At 37.2% G+C, this 14,158-nt stretch overlaps 1 protein-coding gene across 3 annotated transcripts in view; it reads right to left on the bottom strand.

Annotated features, from left to right (window-relative positions):
* The window catches only part of SLC38A11 (solute carrier family 38 member 11), a 564,244-nt gene that overhangs the window by 29,684 nt on the left and 520,402 nt on the right, over nucleotides 1-14,158 (bottom strand). For 2 of the 3 annotated variants that reach the window (XM_044074824.1, XM_044074826.1), the window contains one exon: nucleotides 13,145-13,276. The exons of the other annotated variant lie outside the window; for it this stretch is intronic. In XM_044074824.1, the coding sequence (XP_043930759.1) occupies nucleotides 13,145-13,276 (132 nt within the window). The remainder of the gene's footprint in view (nucleotides 1-13,144; nucleotides 13,277-14,158) is intronic. 3 annotated transcript variants of the gene reach the window in all.

Raw genomic sequence — 14,158 nt, 5'->3', positions numbered from 1 at the left:
AGGTGCATTTTCCACACTCAGTATTGTCCAGACTGCTGATGGCCATGCATTACCTCTGAGCCTGTTTGTGCAACAGAAGGCAAAGCAAATTAAATGTATAACTTTTTTCCTTAATTATTGAACCATGTTTGCACGTAGGTGGGCAATGCACCAATGTAAAAGGCAATAACAAACATATATTCCTTGTGTAAATACTCATTATGACCCTTCCTCAGTAAAAATAACTATTGTAGGACTCCAACCCCTCTTTACATGTTTTCTCTTTTTAGCTCAATGTATTTTAGGTAATATGTAGAATTTCTGCAGTCATTACCATCTGTGTTGCTGACCGCAGCACAATGCCACTAAGTGCGTTTGTGCTCTAGAAGGTGACTGGAATTAAATTTTCAGTTTTAAATGGCTAACCATGTTTGATCTATGCCATGTGGTGTACACATGGAAAAAGAAAAAAAATACAAACCCCCCCAAAAAAATAATAAAGGTTAAAAAAGGAAACAAAGGTTAAACAATTACACAGATCTGGATTTGAACCATCAGAGCTGTACACTTACACAACGCAGTTATAGTGTATTATCTCTTTGCCATAGATGCAATCACAGATTTGCAACAGCAAACAACTAATGTTTATGCAACCAATTAACATTTCTTACCTAGTAATAAACAGTTCAGTTAGACATAATTAGTAGTAATAAACAGTTCAAACAGTTAGACATAATTAGTAGTAATAAACAGTTCATACAGTTAGACATATTTAGTGGAACGACTAATCACACATTATTTATGAATATGTTTGCAAAACTGCAGCTCTGCTTTTTATTTGTATACTGGAAACCCTTTCATTGTCTCTGCTTTACTATCACACAATCTCTAATACATTTTTCTCATATTTCTTTCAAGGTGTGATACAAATACATGATACTCAACAATAGTTTTCAGCAAAGGCATGAAACTTAGCTGCAAAGCCAAAGAAATATACATGTGAGGTATTTGGCTTTGTCTAACAGCTCACTGCAGTTAGTTCCACACTTTTGTAAGTGTACCCTTGCTGACACACCCATTTAGTGAAGTGTGTTTGTGCATTACTGTGCTTTGCTTCAGTCAGAGTAATCACTCACAGTTGCAAACCATTAGCACCTAACAGTGATGTAGAGGCTACACCATGTTTATATTTGCTTCACATAGTCAAAAGTTTGGTATTCAATAATTCTAAGGAGTTTACACCTCATTTACATCTTCAGAGTGCTCAGAGTACTGAATCTACACTGAAAGGTAACCATGTAGCTAAGTAACTTGAAGGGGAGGAGCCTGTTTTCAATCACTCTTATTGCTCCACTTGTGGAAATGTAGGAATAAATACACTTTTTGGAATGCTTTTTTCTATAGTGAGTATTTCAGTTGCATGGGCCAGGTTATTTGGTAAACTGCATAAGTATATATTACAGATGTCAGTCATGTCAGATATTTATGGCATTAAAGGACAATTTACACACATTCTACTTAGCTAGATTTGCAAGTACCAGTTAGGCAGGCATCTGCCATTCATTCATGTTCTTACACATGTATTTTTCTATTACAGTTTTAACACTTGCCTTGATAGTCCTGCTGGTCCAGCTGTTGCATTTGGGGCTGACTCTGTCTGAAGCTAGCAGTACACAGTCATTAAATGGGAAGTAAAGGTTGAGAGCATTGCCTGGCATTGATTTTGCTGTATGTATATCCATTATATGCAGTACCTATTATTTTTCAGTACATTATATGCATTTGTGGATCTTGCAAGGATTAGAAGATTGATTAATTAATTAATTTTAAATCTGCTATTAGGCAGATGATAGTATGAAAGGTGCATCCTTTAGGTCACCAGTATGTGTGCTATCCAATGCCCCTTAGCCAGGGTGAGGGCATATTGTACATGCCTATATCTAACAACACCCACATCGGCTAGGGTTCCCCTCTGACTCCTCACCTATGTGTGGATGTAGTGAAGGAATATTTGCATCTAGGCCTTGGGCTCATGCTGCAGTTGTTTCACAGCGTGATACTGTGTAGGATAGCACAGACTGAGATAATTTTATCAAAGTCCTAGGATCATACTGTAGAGCTCCCAATGTACCTAGGCACACAAACCATGACTTCAACAGCTCAGATACATGCTCTATGATATTTCTTGTTTGAGCATGTGCCTCATTATAGCATTCCTCTGTGAGTATGTGTGCATTTCTGGTGGGTATCACCAGCTATAGTTTGATTGCATACCCTGCATACCCCAGTAAATGGCCTTGTGGGATATCACCCCTTGAAAACCTCTGGTAGAGCTGTGAGAAGTGCTAGATATGGAGTCATGGTAACTGCCGGGGTTGCCAGTGCACACAATCAGGATGATTCCCTAGCATTACACATGACCTGGCAGTTAATGGATTGGAACCCCTTTCTGTTGATGTAGACCCTTCCCTGTTCCCCAGGTAGTGCTATGTTCTCAATGTGCATGCAGTGTATGGCAGCTAGGAAAGTGTGCTATGGGGTTGAACTCCTGCATAGTTCTAGCTCTGTCTTCAGGGCTAGGGGGGAATCTGTATAGTCACTGACATGCTGTGAATTGATATGGGATCCTGGATCCTCATGATTCTGACACACCCAGTATGCCCCCTGTGAGTCATTGAAAGGTTCCTGTAGCTAATATTCTGAATGCTACACATGCCTTGGTCTCCACAGGTATTGATTCCCTTTGGTTTGCCCTTGCTGTCAGTTGAGGATGACAGAGGTTGCAGAGTTCCTGAAGTGTGTCTCAATCCACCGTGTAGTACTCTACTATATCCACCTCATGCAGACCATGGAAAGTTAAATGCAGTCTAAATGCCCTTCTTCTCCTTGCCTGAGGTCTATCATCATGACTTGAACCTATTGCATATACACATGCAGAACAGCAGCAGCAGCCCCTAACATTCTATTCCTTCAGTGTAGTTTCTGTGGCTGTAATCCAACAGTTTTTGAAATACATGCAGAAGGTTACACTAAGTGTACATGATTGCTTTATAACTTTTTGACTAGCTCTACCATCTTGCATTTAATTAGCATACAATTCAGCTGTTTATGCAGTAATTAGCATGCCACAATATTTACCATGTTTGTGTGGATCTACACATTGTGTAGAGTCACTTATTGAATACAAATTCCCATGCTATGTTGTGTGATTCACAGTGCGATGCACACACAGTTTTAGCGAGCCATACAGGGTTTATTGAATTTTGCCAACAATATTGAACAACATTGGTCCCAACATGGAACCATGGGGTACTCCTTCTTGTACTGGTATTGAGTCTGAGCAACACCAATTAATAATTACTAAATGAGCTACCTAATAGCCAATCTATAATCAAATTTATTAAATAAGGATTGTGATTATCCTTAAATAAAGTGGCATACATTCTACAGTGAGGTAATGCATCAAAAGCCTTAGTCAAGTCCAGAAATATAATTAAGACTCATAATCCCAAGTCCATTGATTAAGTCACTAAGTAATAGAATTCAGTATGACTAGTCTGAGTTGATTTCCTTATAGTAAAACCATACTAATAAATATCAATTAAATTCACCCTTTTCTATTTAGTTCCATAAGTTCTAATAAACATCTTTCATAGCACTTGCCAATAATTGACATTAGGCTAACTGGTCTAAAGCATGTCTCTCAACCTCTTAGAGCAATACATTTGGACAAGACCATTAATAAAAGTCGGACAAAGGCCCAAAAGTAGGGACAATTTTTAAATATTGTTTTTACATACTTAGAAAATTGAGAGGTTTTGCATTAGCATGAATTTTCTGTGGGGTATGAAGTCTGAAACTCAAATGGCTGCCATTATTTTCTAACTTCAGTCTTCAATGATTTGCCACTAATTTGCTAGAAAAACCACAATTTTAAGAAACATGGACCAAAGATATTTATTTAAAATTTGTTTACTGGGAAAGTCCAACTTGGAAGAAAGCCAATTTTCAGTGGAGGCCCGAGGAGAAATGGTCCAGATGCATGTCTTTGTAACATGGGGGGAAACCAGAGCACCTGGAGGAAACCCACAGGGATGCAGGGAGGACATGCAAACTCCACAAAGAAGGCACCCCAGCCAAGAATCAAACCTGGAAACCTCTTGCTGTGAGGCAGCAATGCAACCACTGCATCACTGTGCCATCCATGAGGCAAAAATCTGGACATTCTGTGAAAATCTGTACATTTGAGAGGTATGGTCTAAAGTTGTTTGCATTCTTATGACTATGCTTTTTATATACTGGGGAAATATTGTACTTCTTCCAAGAATGAAGAACAATACACTTACTTAAAAAAGAGTTGAACATATCAGATAGTATATAAATTAACTCTGTTTTGAAATTTATGGCACTAGTAAGTGGAATGTTATTCAGTCCCATAGATGTGCTTTTTTTAATTTTCTTGAATGATTTTTCTACCAAATCCTCAGAAATAATTAGGCATTCATGGCCAGATAAGTCTAACAGATATAAAGAATCAATCATATACTTATGTCCATTACCTGCTGTTGCAAAATGCTTGTTAAATTAGTTTGCAATCCCACATAAATCCTTTATATTGTTCCCATTAACTTATAAAAATGCACTTACTTTTAACCCTTCTACATGAGTTAATATGCCTATAGTATTGGAATATGTTTATAGAATTATAGTCCCGTGCCAATCGTCTCTCATATTCAGTCCCTTCTTCACTTATTTTAATGCCTCTCCTATATTCTTCAGTTTTGCTTCGTACAACTTTGATGGATAGTTCTTACAAAGCCTAAATGCTTTCCTTTTCTTCCTTTAAACTGTAACAATGCAGTTCTCCATCGACATGGTAGCATTTTGTCTTTCTCTACTTTGCTCACAGCTGTTGATTCGACCCCTTTAGTTAAAATTCGTTCCAAAAGTGAATAACCACATTCAAGTTCTTTCTCCGTCTTCATATTTATTTATTTATCCTTTGTTGACTGGGTTAGTCCCACTAGGCTTCTATCCTCTTCTCAAGGGAGACCTGAGGAAGTATTTATACTATAAGAGGAAATGTGGTCAGGACAGTGAGGAAATGTACCTACTCATTAGCATATGGAAATGCTACTGATGGCAACCTGTTCTACTTCCTGTTTCTGTTCCAGGTATGTAGGTGGCCCGGAGAAATAGGAGAAAGTATGGCAAGCTCAAGTGGCCATAATTTAAGTATAGAAAAAGAAAAAAAATGAGTGTGGAGATAGCTGAGCCTTTACACGAAAGGCAGCTAAATGAAATGGAAGAGATGGAGATGTCAGTAATACTGGAGGAGAATGGAGCATTAGATAATCCATGGCAGAGTGGATCCAGATTCTGAGGTTTTATTCCAGGAGAAGGTGTTTGAGTGAGAAGAAAAAGTAAGTCAGCAGGGATGTATTATTATTATTACAACCCTTCAATCTGAAAGGTTGTGGGATGTGTAACTTAAAAAAATGATCAGGCAAAGTTAACTGGAGAGTGAACTGGTGGCGTCGTGGGGCAAAATTATGGACAAAATACAGAAAGGAGAGTTTGTAAAAGATACTACAAAAAGAAAATCATAAGCAGGGACAGTAAAAGAAAGAGAAAGAAGAAGTGAAGAGGTGAATGAAATGAAGAAGAAATATGTAGTAAAAATAAACAGCTAGAAAGAAACCGAACTGGACAGGTATGAGGTATGGAACTATAATTGTACCACTGGGTGTTTCACCCACGCCGAACTGGACAGGTATAAGGTATGGAACACTATAATTGTGCCACTGGGTGTTTCACCCAAGGAGGTAAGAGCTTTTATTCTCATCAACAAAAAAATATACTGTGATATAATTTTTGAATCAGGACAGTATATGGAAAATTTTCTTAGAAAAATATGAACAAAAACAGAACTGTAATCATTGGGCTGAATATGTGGTACAGGCATTTCATAGAGAGACAAAAAATAGTTATTATACAATTTAGAATGGAAGTTGAAAAACAAGATGAACTGAATAAACATTTAAAGACAACATGTTAAGATGCGATGGACACTACACAAATATATGATGAAAGAGGTTTATGGACTGTTGATTGGGAATGTGGGATTATTTTGAAAATGGAATGTGATAATGTTGTGCATATCCCTAGTTTGATTAATGTGAATGGTAAGAGAGGATTTGTTAAGTACAGAGGCAAGCTGTAACATGTTTTTTTGTGGAAAAAATAACCACTTGATTAGTGAATGTAATAAACAAAAATGTTTTATTTGTGGCAAAGCAGGGCATGCAGCAAAACATGTGATATGAAATGTAAACAATGTGGTAAAATGGGATACAAGGGTAAATAGTGAAGAAAGTGTAGAAGGCACACAGGATTCAGAATATGATAAAAATATAGAAAGGGAGCAAGAAAATCAAGGAAAAAACAAAGATATAATAATGGAAAGGGAGCAAGAAAATCAAGGAAAAAACAGATATAATAATGGAAAGGGAGCAAGAAAATCAAGGAAAAAACAAAGATTTTAATAATGGAAAGGGAGCAAGAAAATCAAGGAAAAACATAGATATAATAATGGAAAGGCAGCAAAAAATCAAGGAAAAAAACAAAGATATAATAATGGAAAGGGGGCAAGAAAATCAAGGAAAAAAGATATAATAATGGAAAGGGAGCAAGAACATCAAGAAAAAAACAAAGATATAATAATGGAAAGGGAGCAAGAAAATCAAGGAAAAAACAAAGATATAATAATGGAAAGGGAGCAAGAAAATTAAGGAAAAACAAAGACATAATAATAGAAAGGGAGCAAGAAAATCAAGGAAAAAACAAAGATATAATAATGGAAAGGCAGCAAAAAAATCAAGGAAAAAAACAAAGATATAATAATGGAAAGGGAGCAAGAAAATCAAGGAAAAATCAAAGATATAATAATGGAAAGGCAGCAAAAAAAATCGAAGAAAAAACAAAGATATAACAATGGAAAGGGAGCAAGGAAATCAAGGAAAAAAGATATAATAATGGAAAGGCAGCAAAAAATCAAGGAAAAAAACAAAGATATAATAATGGAAAGAAAATCAAGGAAAAATCAAAGATATAATAATGGAAAAAACAAAGATATAACAATGGAAAAAAAGATATAATAATGGAAAGGGAGCAAGAAAATCAAGGAAAAAACAAAGATAAAATAATGGAAAGGGAGCAAAAAAATCAAGGAAAAACAAAGATATAATAATGGAAAGGGAGCAAGAAAATCAAGGAAAAAAACAAAGATATAATAATGGAAAGGGAGCAAGAAAATCAAGGAAAAATCAAAGATATAATAATGGAAAGGGAGCAAGAAAATCAAGGAAAAAACAAAGATATAATAATGGAAAGGGAGCAAGAAAATCAAGGAAAAAACAAAGATATAATAATGGAAAGGGAGCAAAAAAATCAAGGAAAAAATAAAGATATAATAATGGAAAGGGAGCAAGAAAATCAAGGAAAAAAGATATAATAATGGAAAGGGAGCAAGAAAATAAAGGAAAAAAACAAAGATATAATAATGGAAAGGGAGCAAGAAAATCAAGGAAAAAGATATAATAATGGAAAGGGAGCAAGAAAATCAAGGAAAAACAAAGATATAATAATGGAAAGGGAGCAAGAAAATCAGGGAAAAAACAGATATAATAATGGAAAGGGAGCAAGAAAATCAAGGAAAAAACAAAGATATAATAATGGAAAGGGAGCAAGAAAATCAAGGAAAAAAGATATAATAATGGAAAGGGAGCAAGAAAATAAAGGAAAAAAACAATGATAATAATGGAAAGGGAGCAAGAAAATCAAGGAAAAAACAAAGATATAATAATGGAGGCCAAACCCAGGGAAGAGGAGGTACTTAGTACGAGTGAAGAAGAAAACATAAATTGGCAAGTAGTAATAGAAAAGGGTAAAAGACAGGAAAAGAAAATGTAAAAGCATAATTGTGAAAGAGAACAAAAAGGTAAAGAATGAGATAGAAACAAAATATAATTTAAAAGCTGAAAATTTCAGCTTTAAATGTGAATAGTATGAAGAATAGTCAATCTAAGGGGATCAAGTATCTGTCTGCTTGGGATGACATGGTCGACAGACCACGATGCTTTGCCACAGATGACCTGTACCTGTCACCCTGGGATTCCGGATACTGGTTAAGGCTCTTGTCGCCCCATAGTGCCTTTTTTAGGCAAGGTTCAAATAACAAATTCACCACTGTAACAGGAACAGGCAAGCAAAAACTAAGGGTAATGCTACTCAATGCTAGAAGTCTAAATCTCAAAATGCACTCACTCGAGGCACTCCTTAAAATGGAGAACATCAATATCTGTGCAGTGACTAAGACCTGGTTCAAGGCTCCAGAGAGCACTCCTGCACTACCAGGCTATAACTCATACCACACTTTTCGGCCATGTAACCTGGACTGAAACACCAAAGGTGCGTCCATATTAATTAAGGATATCCACACCTCCAGGCTAGTTGCTCAGCATAATGCATCCAAGGTTATCCAAGTGCTACTAACTCTGGGAAAAACTGCAATCCAAATTGTAGCTTGCTATAGATCCCCCCACCATGCCCCAGGATTACCACTACTCTTTTCTTGATGTACTGGAAAATATTAGGGTTCAACCAAACACCCTAATAATGGGCAACTTCAACTACCCCACCATTAACTGGGAAAACTACTTGTGTACCAACTCCTTAGCTCAACGCTTTCTGGAATTCATAAACTCCAATGCCCTGGATCAACTTATCCACACCCCCAACAGGGGCAACAATATCCTAGACCTAGTCATTACCAACATGAGTGACTGGTGTTCCACACCTGAAGTCAACTCCTCGTTGGTCTGATCCGACCATAAGCTAATCACCCTTGATATCCACATCCTGCCTCCACCCCCATTAAGGAAACCACAGTAAATCATTTCTCCAAAGCCAACTTCATGCTTCTTAAGACAGAAGTGGTGAACTTAATGATACCCAGGCAGATGGACAATACAGTTACAACTGCTGAATCCTACACAAATGCGCTCTATAAGCACTTACATGAGTGCATGGATCGTGCTATCCCAAACAGAACAAAGACACTATCCTCCAAAAAAAGGAAGCCAATCTGGTGGTCCCCTGCCAAAAACAAACTGTACAACAGAAGGAAGAAACTGTTGCAAAAGGGAGTAAAATCCCATGAGTGGAGGAGCTCCCTGGTCAGCCTCAGTAAGAAGCTGAGAACCCTTATAAGATCCTCCAAAGCTAGCTACGAAAACAAAATTGCCACTAATTACAAGGACAACCACAAAGCATTCTATAGCTATGTCAAGAATCTCGATGACAACACCCAGATCTGCTCTGAGTTAAAGCACAAAGGCATGAAAATTACAGAACCAACTGATATTGCCAACATCCTGGCAGATAGGTTCAGTGCTAACTTTACCCCCCTCTCACACCCTAAAGGGCCCATATCTATACAGGAAGAAAGCAGAGTCCCAGTAATCACAACTACGCAGGTAAAAGCTGCACTTTCTAAAGCCAAAAACACAGCATCCATGGGACTGGACAACATCCCAGGCTGCGTTTTACACGAACTTCTGAACGAGCTGGCTCCCCACTTAAGCACTATGTTCAATAATAGCCTTGCATCAGACTTTGTGCCCACTGAATGGTGCACAGCAACAGTTATCCCACTCCACAAAGGGGGAGCCACTACTATTCCCGGGAACTATCAACGTATTAGCCTGATGAGCCTGGGCTGCAAGGCCATGAAACGTATTATCATGGAACTCATAAACAAAGACATTGGTAACCTCCAAACTCTGGATCCCACCTAGTTCGGGTTTGTGAAAGCAGATCATGCCTCCTGAACCTGATTGACTTCTTTGAGGCAGTCACCCAAGCTGTAGATGAGGGTAAGGTGGTTCACACAGCCTATCTTTACCTCACCAAGGCTTTCAACACCATCTACCATTCTGGAAATATAGCTAAACTCACTAAACTAGGTATAAATTCTATTGTCACAAGATGGGTTGCCAACTGGCTCACTGACAGAACCCACACTGTAAATGTTGCAGACTCCAAATCTGACCTCAAAGCAGTGACAAGTGGAGTACCACAGGGTTCCATCCTGGGACCTCTCCTGTTTGGTATCTACTTCTCTGAACTACAGGCTAACACAGAAGGCCTCTGGCTAATGAAGTTCGCAGATGACTGCAAATTAGGAGCCATAGTCAAGTCCCCAAATGATGTGGACATCCTACAGAAGGGCCTCGCTGAGACAGATGCCTGGTGTCAGAGCCATGGCCTCAAGCTCAATGCCAAAAAGTGCAGTGTCATCCCCTTTGGTAAAAACTCTGTACCCATGAACTGCCACATATGCAGCATTCTACTTAACACCGAATGTGTGATAAGAGACCTTGGGACCCAGGTGGACAGTAGTCTCTCCTTTGATAGTCACATCACCACAGTAGTCAGGAAGTCCTTCTACGTGGCACACCTCATCATAAAAGCGTTCTCATCCAGGAAAAAATAGGTCATTGTTCCCCTCTACTCGACACTCATTAGACCCATTATAGAGTACAACACCCCTTTTGGAATGTACCTCACAAGACATCTGCAGCAGCTGGAAAGGCCAAAGAAGTACCTCCCAAAGAGGATTACTGGCCTCAAACAAATGCCCTATACTGACTGCCTCAAAAAACTCCAGCTTTAGTCCGTAGCATATCGCTACTCCGAGGTGATCTCTGCCTAACATATAAAGCTATGTCAAAACCAGAACTGTTGGACATGATACAACTAAAAAAATCCCAATCCCTCCAAGCTACACGCTCTAGGGACCTAAACCTTGTCACCACAATAAACAGGACATGCTGGAGGGATAGAATCCTGTCCCAGAGACTTCCCATACTCTGTATGTCAAGCAAAGTTCTTCATTAGCACTCTTCAAGAAAATTTGATCTGTGGATGGGAAATAGGAAATACACCCTGGGGATCACTTCTGTGTCTCTGCTCGACAGTGGCACAGGAAAATAGCTTTCTTGCATGGCGTAAGCCAGGGAACCTTGTTGGCTAGGCTTACGTAGGCCCTTGGGCCGATAGCCTAGTACCTACCTATGAACCTATACTTGAAAAAAAAACTCTTCTTTTGAGAATATTTGTAGCAATTAGTTTAGCTCACATTTTTGGTCACAATATGTAGCAATGAGTTTAGGGAGTGATGGACTGTCTTCAATAAAACACAGAGAAGACACAAAGTATTGAATTTTAAAACCGAATATTGAAGTTTAAAGCCATATTCCTTTCCATCCTACAGTGATAATTGTTATGTAGGCCGATAGCTCTCTTGCCATAAAAGAGGAGATTAGGACAACTTATTGTGCTGTTTAGAGACTGCATAAAAAAGCAGCCTAGACACACCTCATGGTTATGGTGAGATATCTGATTCATGCAGTCTAATCTTTTGATCTGTATAACTGAATGACAGAATTTGGACCAGTACAAAAGAAAATCTTTGAACATTAGAAACAAACACAAGTTAGTTATCCCTATAAAGAAAGTGCAGCACAGTGGCAGAGTTGTTTAATTACAGACCAGAGGATGCATGTTAAACTAACACTGGAATTGCTTATTTATCCCTTTTAGTAAAACGGGTACTGCATTCAGCAGCACAAGCTTTAATTGCAGAATATCTAAAGACTGGTTAGTTCTGTCTTCCTATGAAGCAATTTCATACATGTTTTAGTTTTGTTGTGATAGCAGATAACCCAGTAAGGTCTTAAACTGAAATACTGCTGTCTGTTTTGATGGTAGATCTTCTGGATGTAAAACACCTTGTGAAATGTGTTGATTAATAGAGCACTGTTTTTTTTACTTAAATTGCAAACCAGTGACAAAACTGAAGCAAAACATTCAGAAAGGCAATAAAGATATGCAAGACAACTAAAAAGCAAATGCCCACCACACCTTTTACACTAAATGCAGTGAATAAAAAACATCCACATTTTGCAATAAATTAAATGCCTTCAAGTAAAAGCCAATCCATTTTCACAAAATATAGTCCAAACTCCGCCAGCAAATCAAACAAGATAAATTCATATATACAATCTTACATAATCTCCCAGTTTTCTGTACTATTTTTCTTTATCACAATTTATCCTGATGTTCAGCTGTGCATTATTAAAATGTTTTTACTATGTTACAAGTCAGAGGGAGAACAGTCAGAGGAAGAAGATGGTGCTATGAGCTAGGAGCTGAAGACCTGTTCGAACACTACAGATTTAGTTGAGATAAAACAAGTTTGCCATTTGATTTTTTTGTTATGGTTATTGAATTTTGGATTAATTACATAATGAGAACATGGATGTCACCCTGTAATTTTTTACTCTACAGGTTTTGGTATTCATACTTAAAGGTATAGACTTCATCTAATATGTGCATTTGAAATCCAACAAGTATATCATTTAAAATATACAGAAATAATCCCTTATCAATTATAATTCACATTTAAATATATAGCATTTGCCAATCTTTTAATTTTAAGCAGGGTTTGATGATAAACATATCAGTTAATACAGGAATATGGTAAATATCCATATCAGCCTGCCCCTGTATTACATCAGGAAAAAGTTGACAAAGCATATGCCTCTCAGAGAGCTCTCAATTTGAGATATGCCATAAAAAGAAAAACTGCTTTTGCCTCATCGGGAATATGGATGGTCAGTCTAACATTCCTCACAACCCAGTGGACTCCAATTGCATCTCAAGGTATGGACATATGTACTTAATATACTCTAAGCATTAAATATAACATGCCTGGCATTGCAGAATGTGATTTTGTCATCTATAGTCATTCCGGTAGCTCTTTTTTAATGATAATTGTGTGTTGTTGACTGACATTTGATTTTGTAAATAAGCTCTGGTACAAAAGTTTGTATTTCACAGTTTTTAAAAGGTCTGTATGTAAACAAATAGCTTTGTAAAGCACAAAACAGTCTGAATGTCTGAAACACATGCTTTAAACTTACATGTTAGTGATAATACTTTTAAAGCATGCATCATTAGTAACATACTGCTAGTTAAATTCGATTATTCCAGGTTAAAAATTTATACTAGTTAATCTGTAGTTCTTTATAAAAATACTTACATTTAACTCCAAAACAATACCAAGGCAATCATACACTAAAGATAGGCTACACACTGCAGCTATAACCATCACTGTGACAATAGCATGAGATAAAGTTGTCAGTGGTCCACTGAAAAACGTGTGCATTATCACCTGAAAAGCAAAACAATTTCATGTTGTGCATTTTAATGTTTCTCAATAGAACAGCTTTGCTATTAGTTAAAAACATCACATATTCATGTTTCATATTCTAGTGCTATTAATGAAAATAATAAATACAAAAGATTTATAAAAAAGCTTACATTTGTTAAACATTTTAATGCTGTCTGGAAAGGTATATTACATCCCATTTACTGCCATGCCAATGTATGACATCATAAGCCACAAAAGCCAATCACTGGGCAGCAACAGTTCTATGACAGGATAATTATGGTCTTCTGTTCTCGGATTTACTGCTTTCATACATCTCAATCTCTTAGCACAAGAAATGTGGACAAATGTTAAAATAACTGGGGAGGGAGCAAAGCCCCAAAATAGTGACATATTTTAAATATAGATCATTATAAACTTAAAACGTTGCTCAAAAAAAACATGATTTGTGTTAGCATGAATTTTCTGAAGGATATGATGGTACTTAGATCAATGAATATCAAAATACAAGCACTACAGATACTATTACAGACCTTTGTTTAGAAGAAGAATGCACATTATAAATATGAATGCAAGAGGCTGACGTTTTTGCAGGTACATTCATCTAATATTCAGTACAAATCATATCCTTATTGTCAGTGAATTATTGCATGATCTTCCAAGTGTCAGTTTTCTTTTCTTTTCTTTTTTTTTTTTTTTGAAGAAAGCATCAGCTCTGAATGCTTCTGTTTATTTTTTAGTTTATTTGCTGTTTATTGGCTGGAGTTATTACAAGCAGGCATGACATAAGCCAGAATTCAGAATCAGGCCCAGCTGTCTGAGGTTAGGCTGCATTAAAAAGGGCCCATTATTGTAATCACAGAAACCAGTGATTCAGAGACACAT

This window comes from Protopterus annectens, chromosome 6.part0 (assembly GCF_019279795.1).
Source record: "Protopterus annectens isolate FY-2018-M chromosome 6.part0, PAN1.0, whole genome shotgun sequence".
Taxonomy (NCBI): domain Eukaryota; kingdom Metazoa; phylum Chordata; order Ceratodontiformes; family Protopteridae; genus Protopterus; species Protopterus annectens.
The sequence above is the reverse complement of the archived record's forward strand: the minus strand, read 5'-3'. Positions and strand labels throughout refer to the sequence as shown.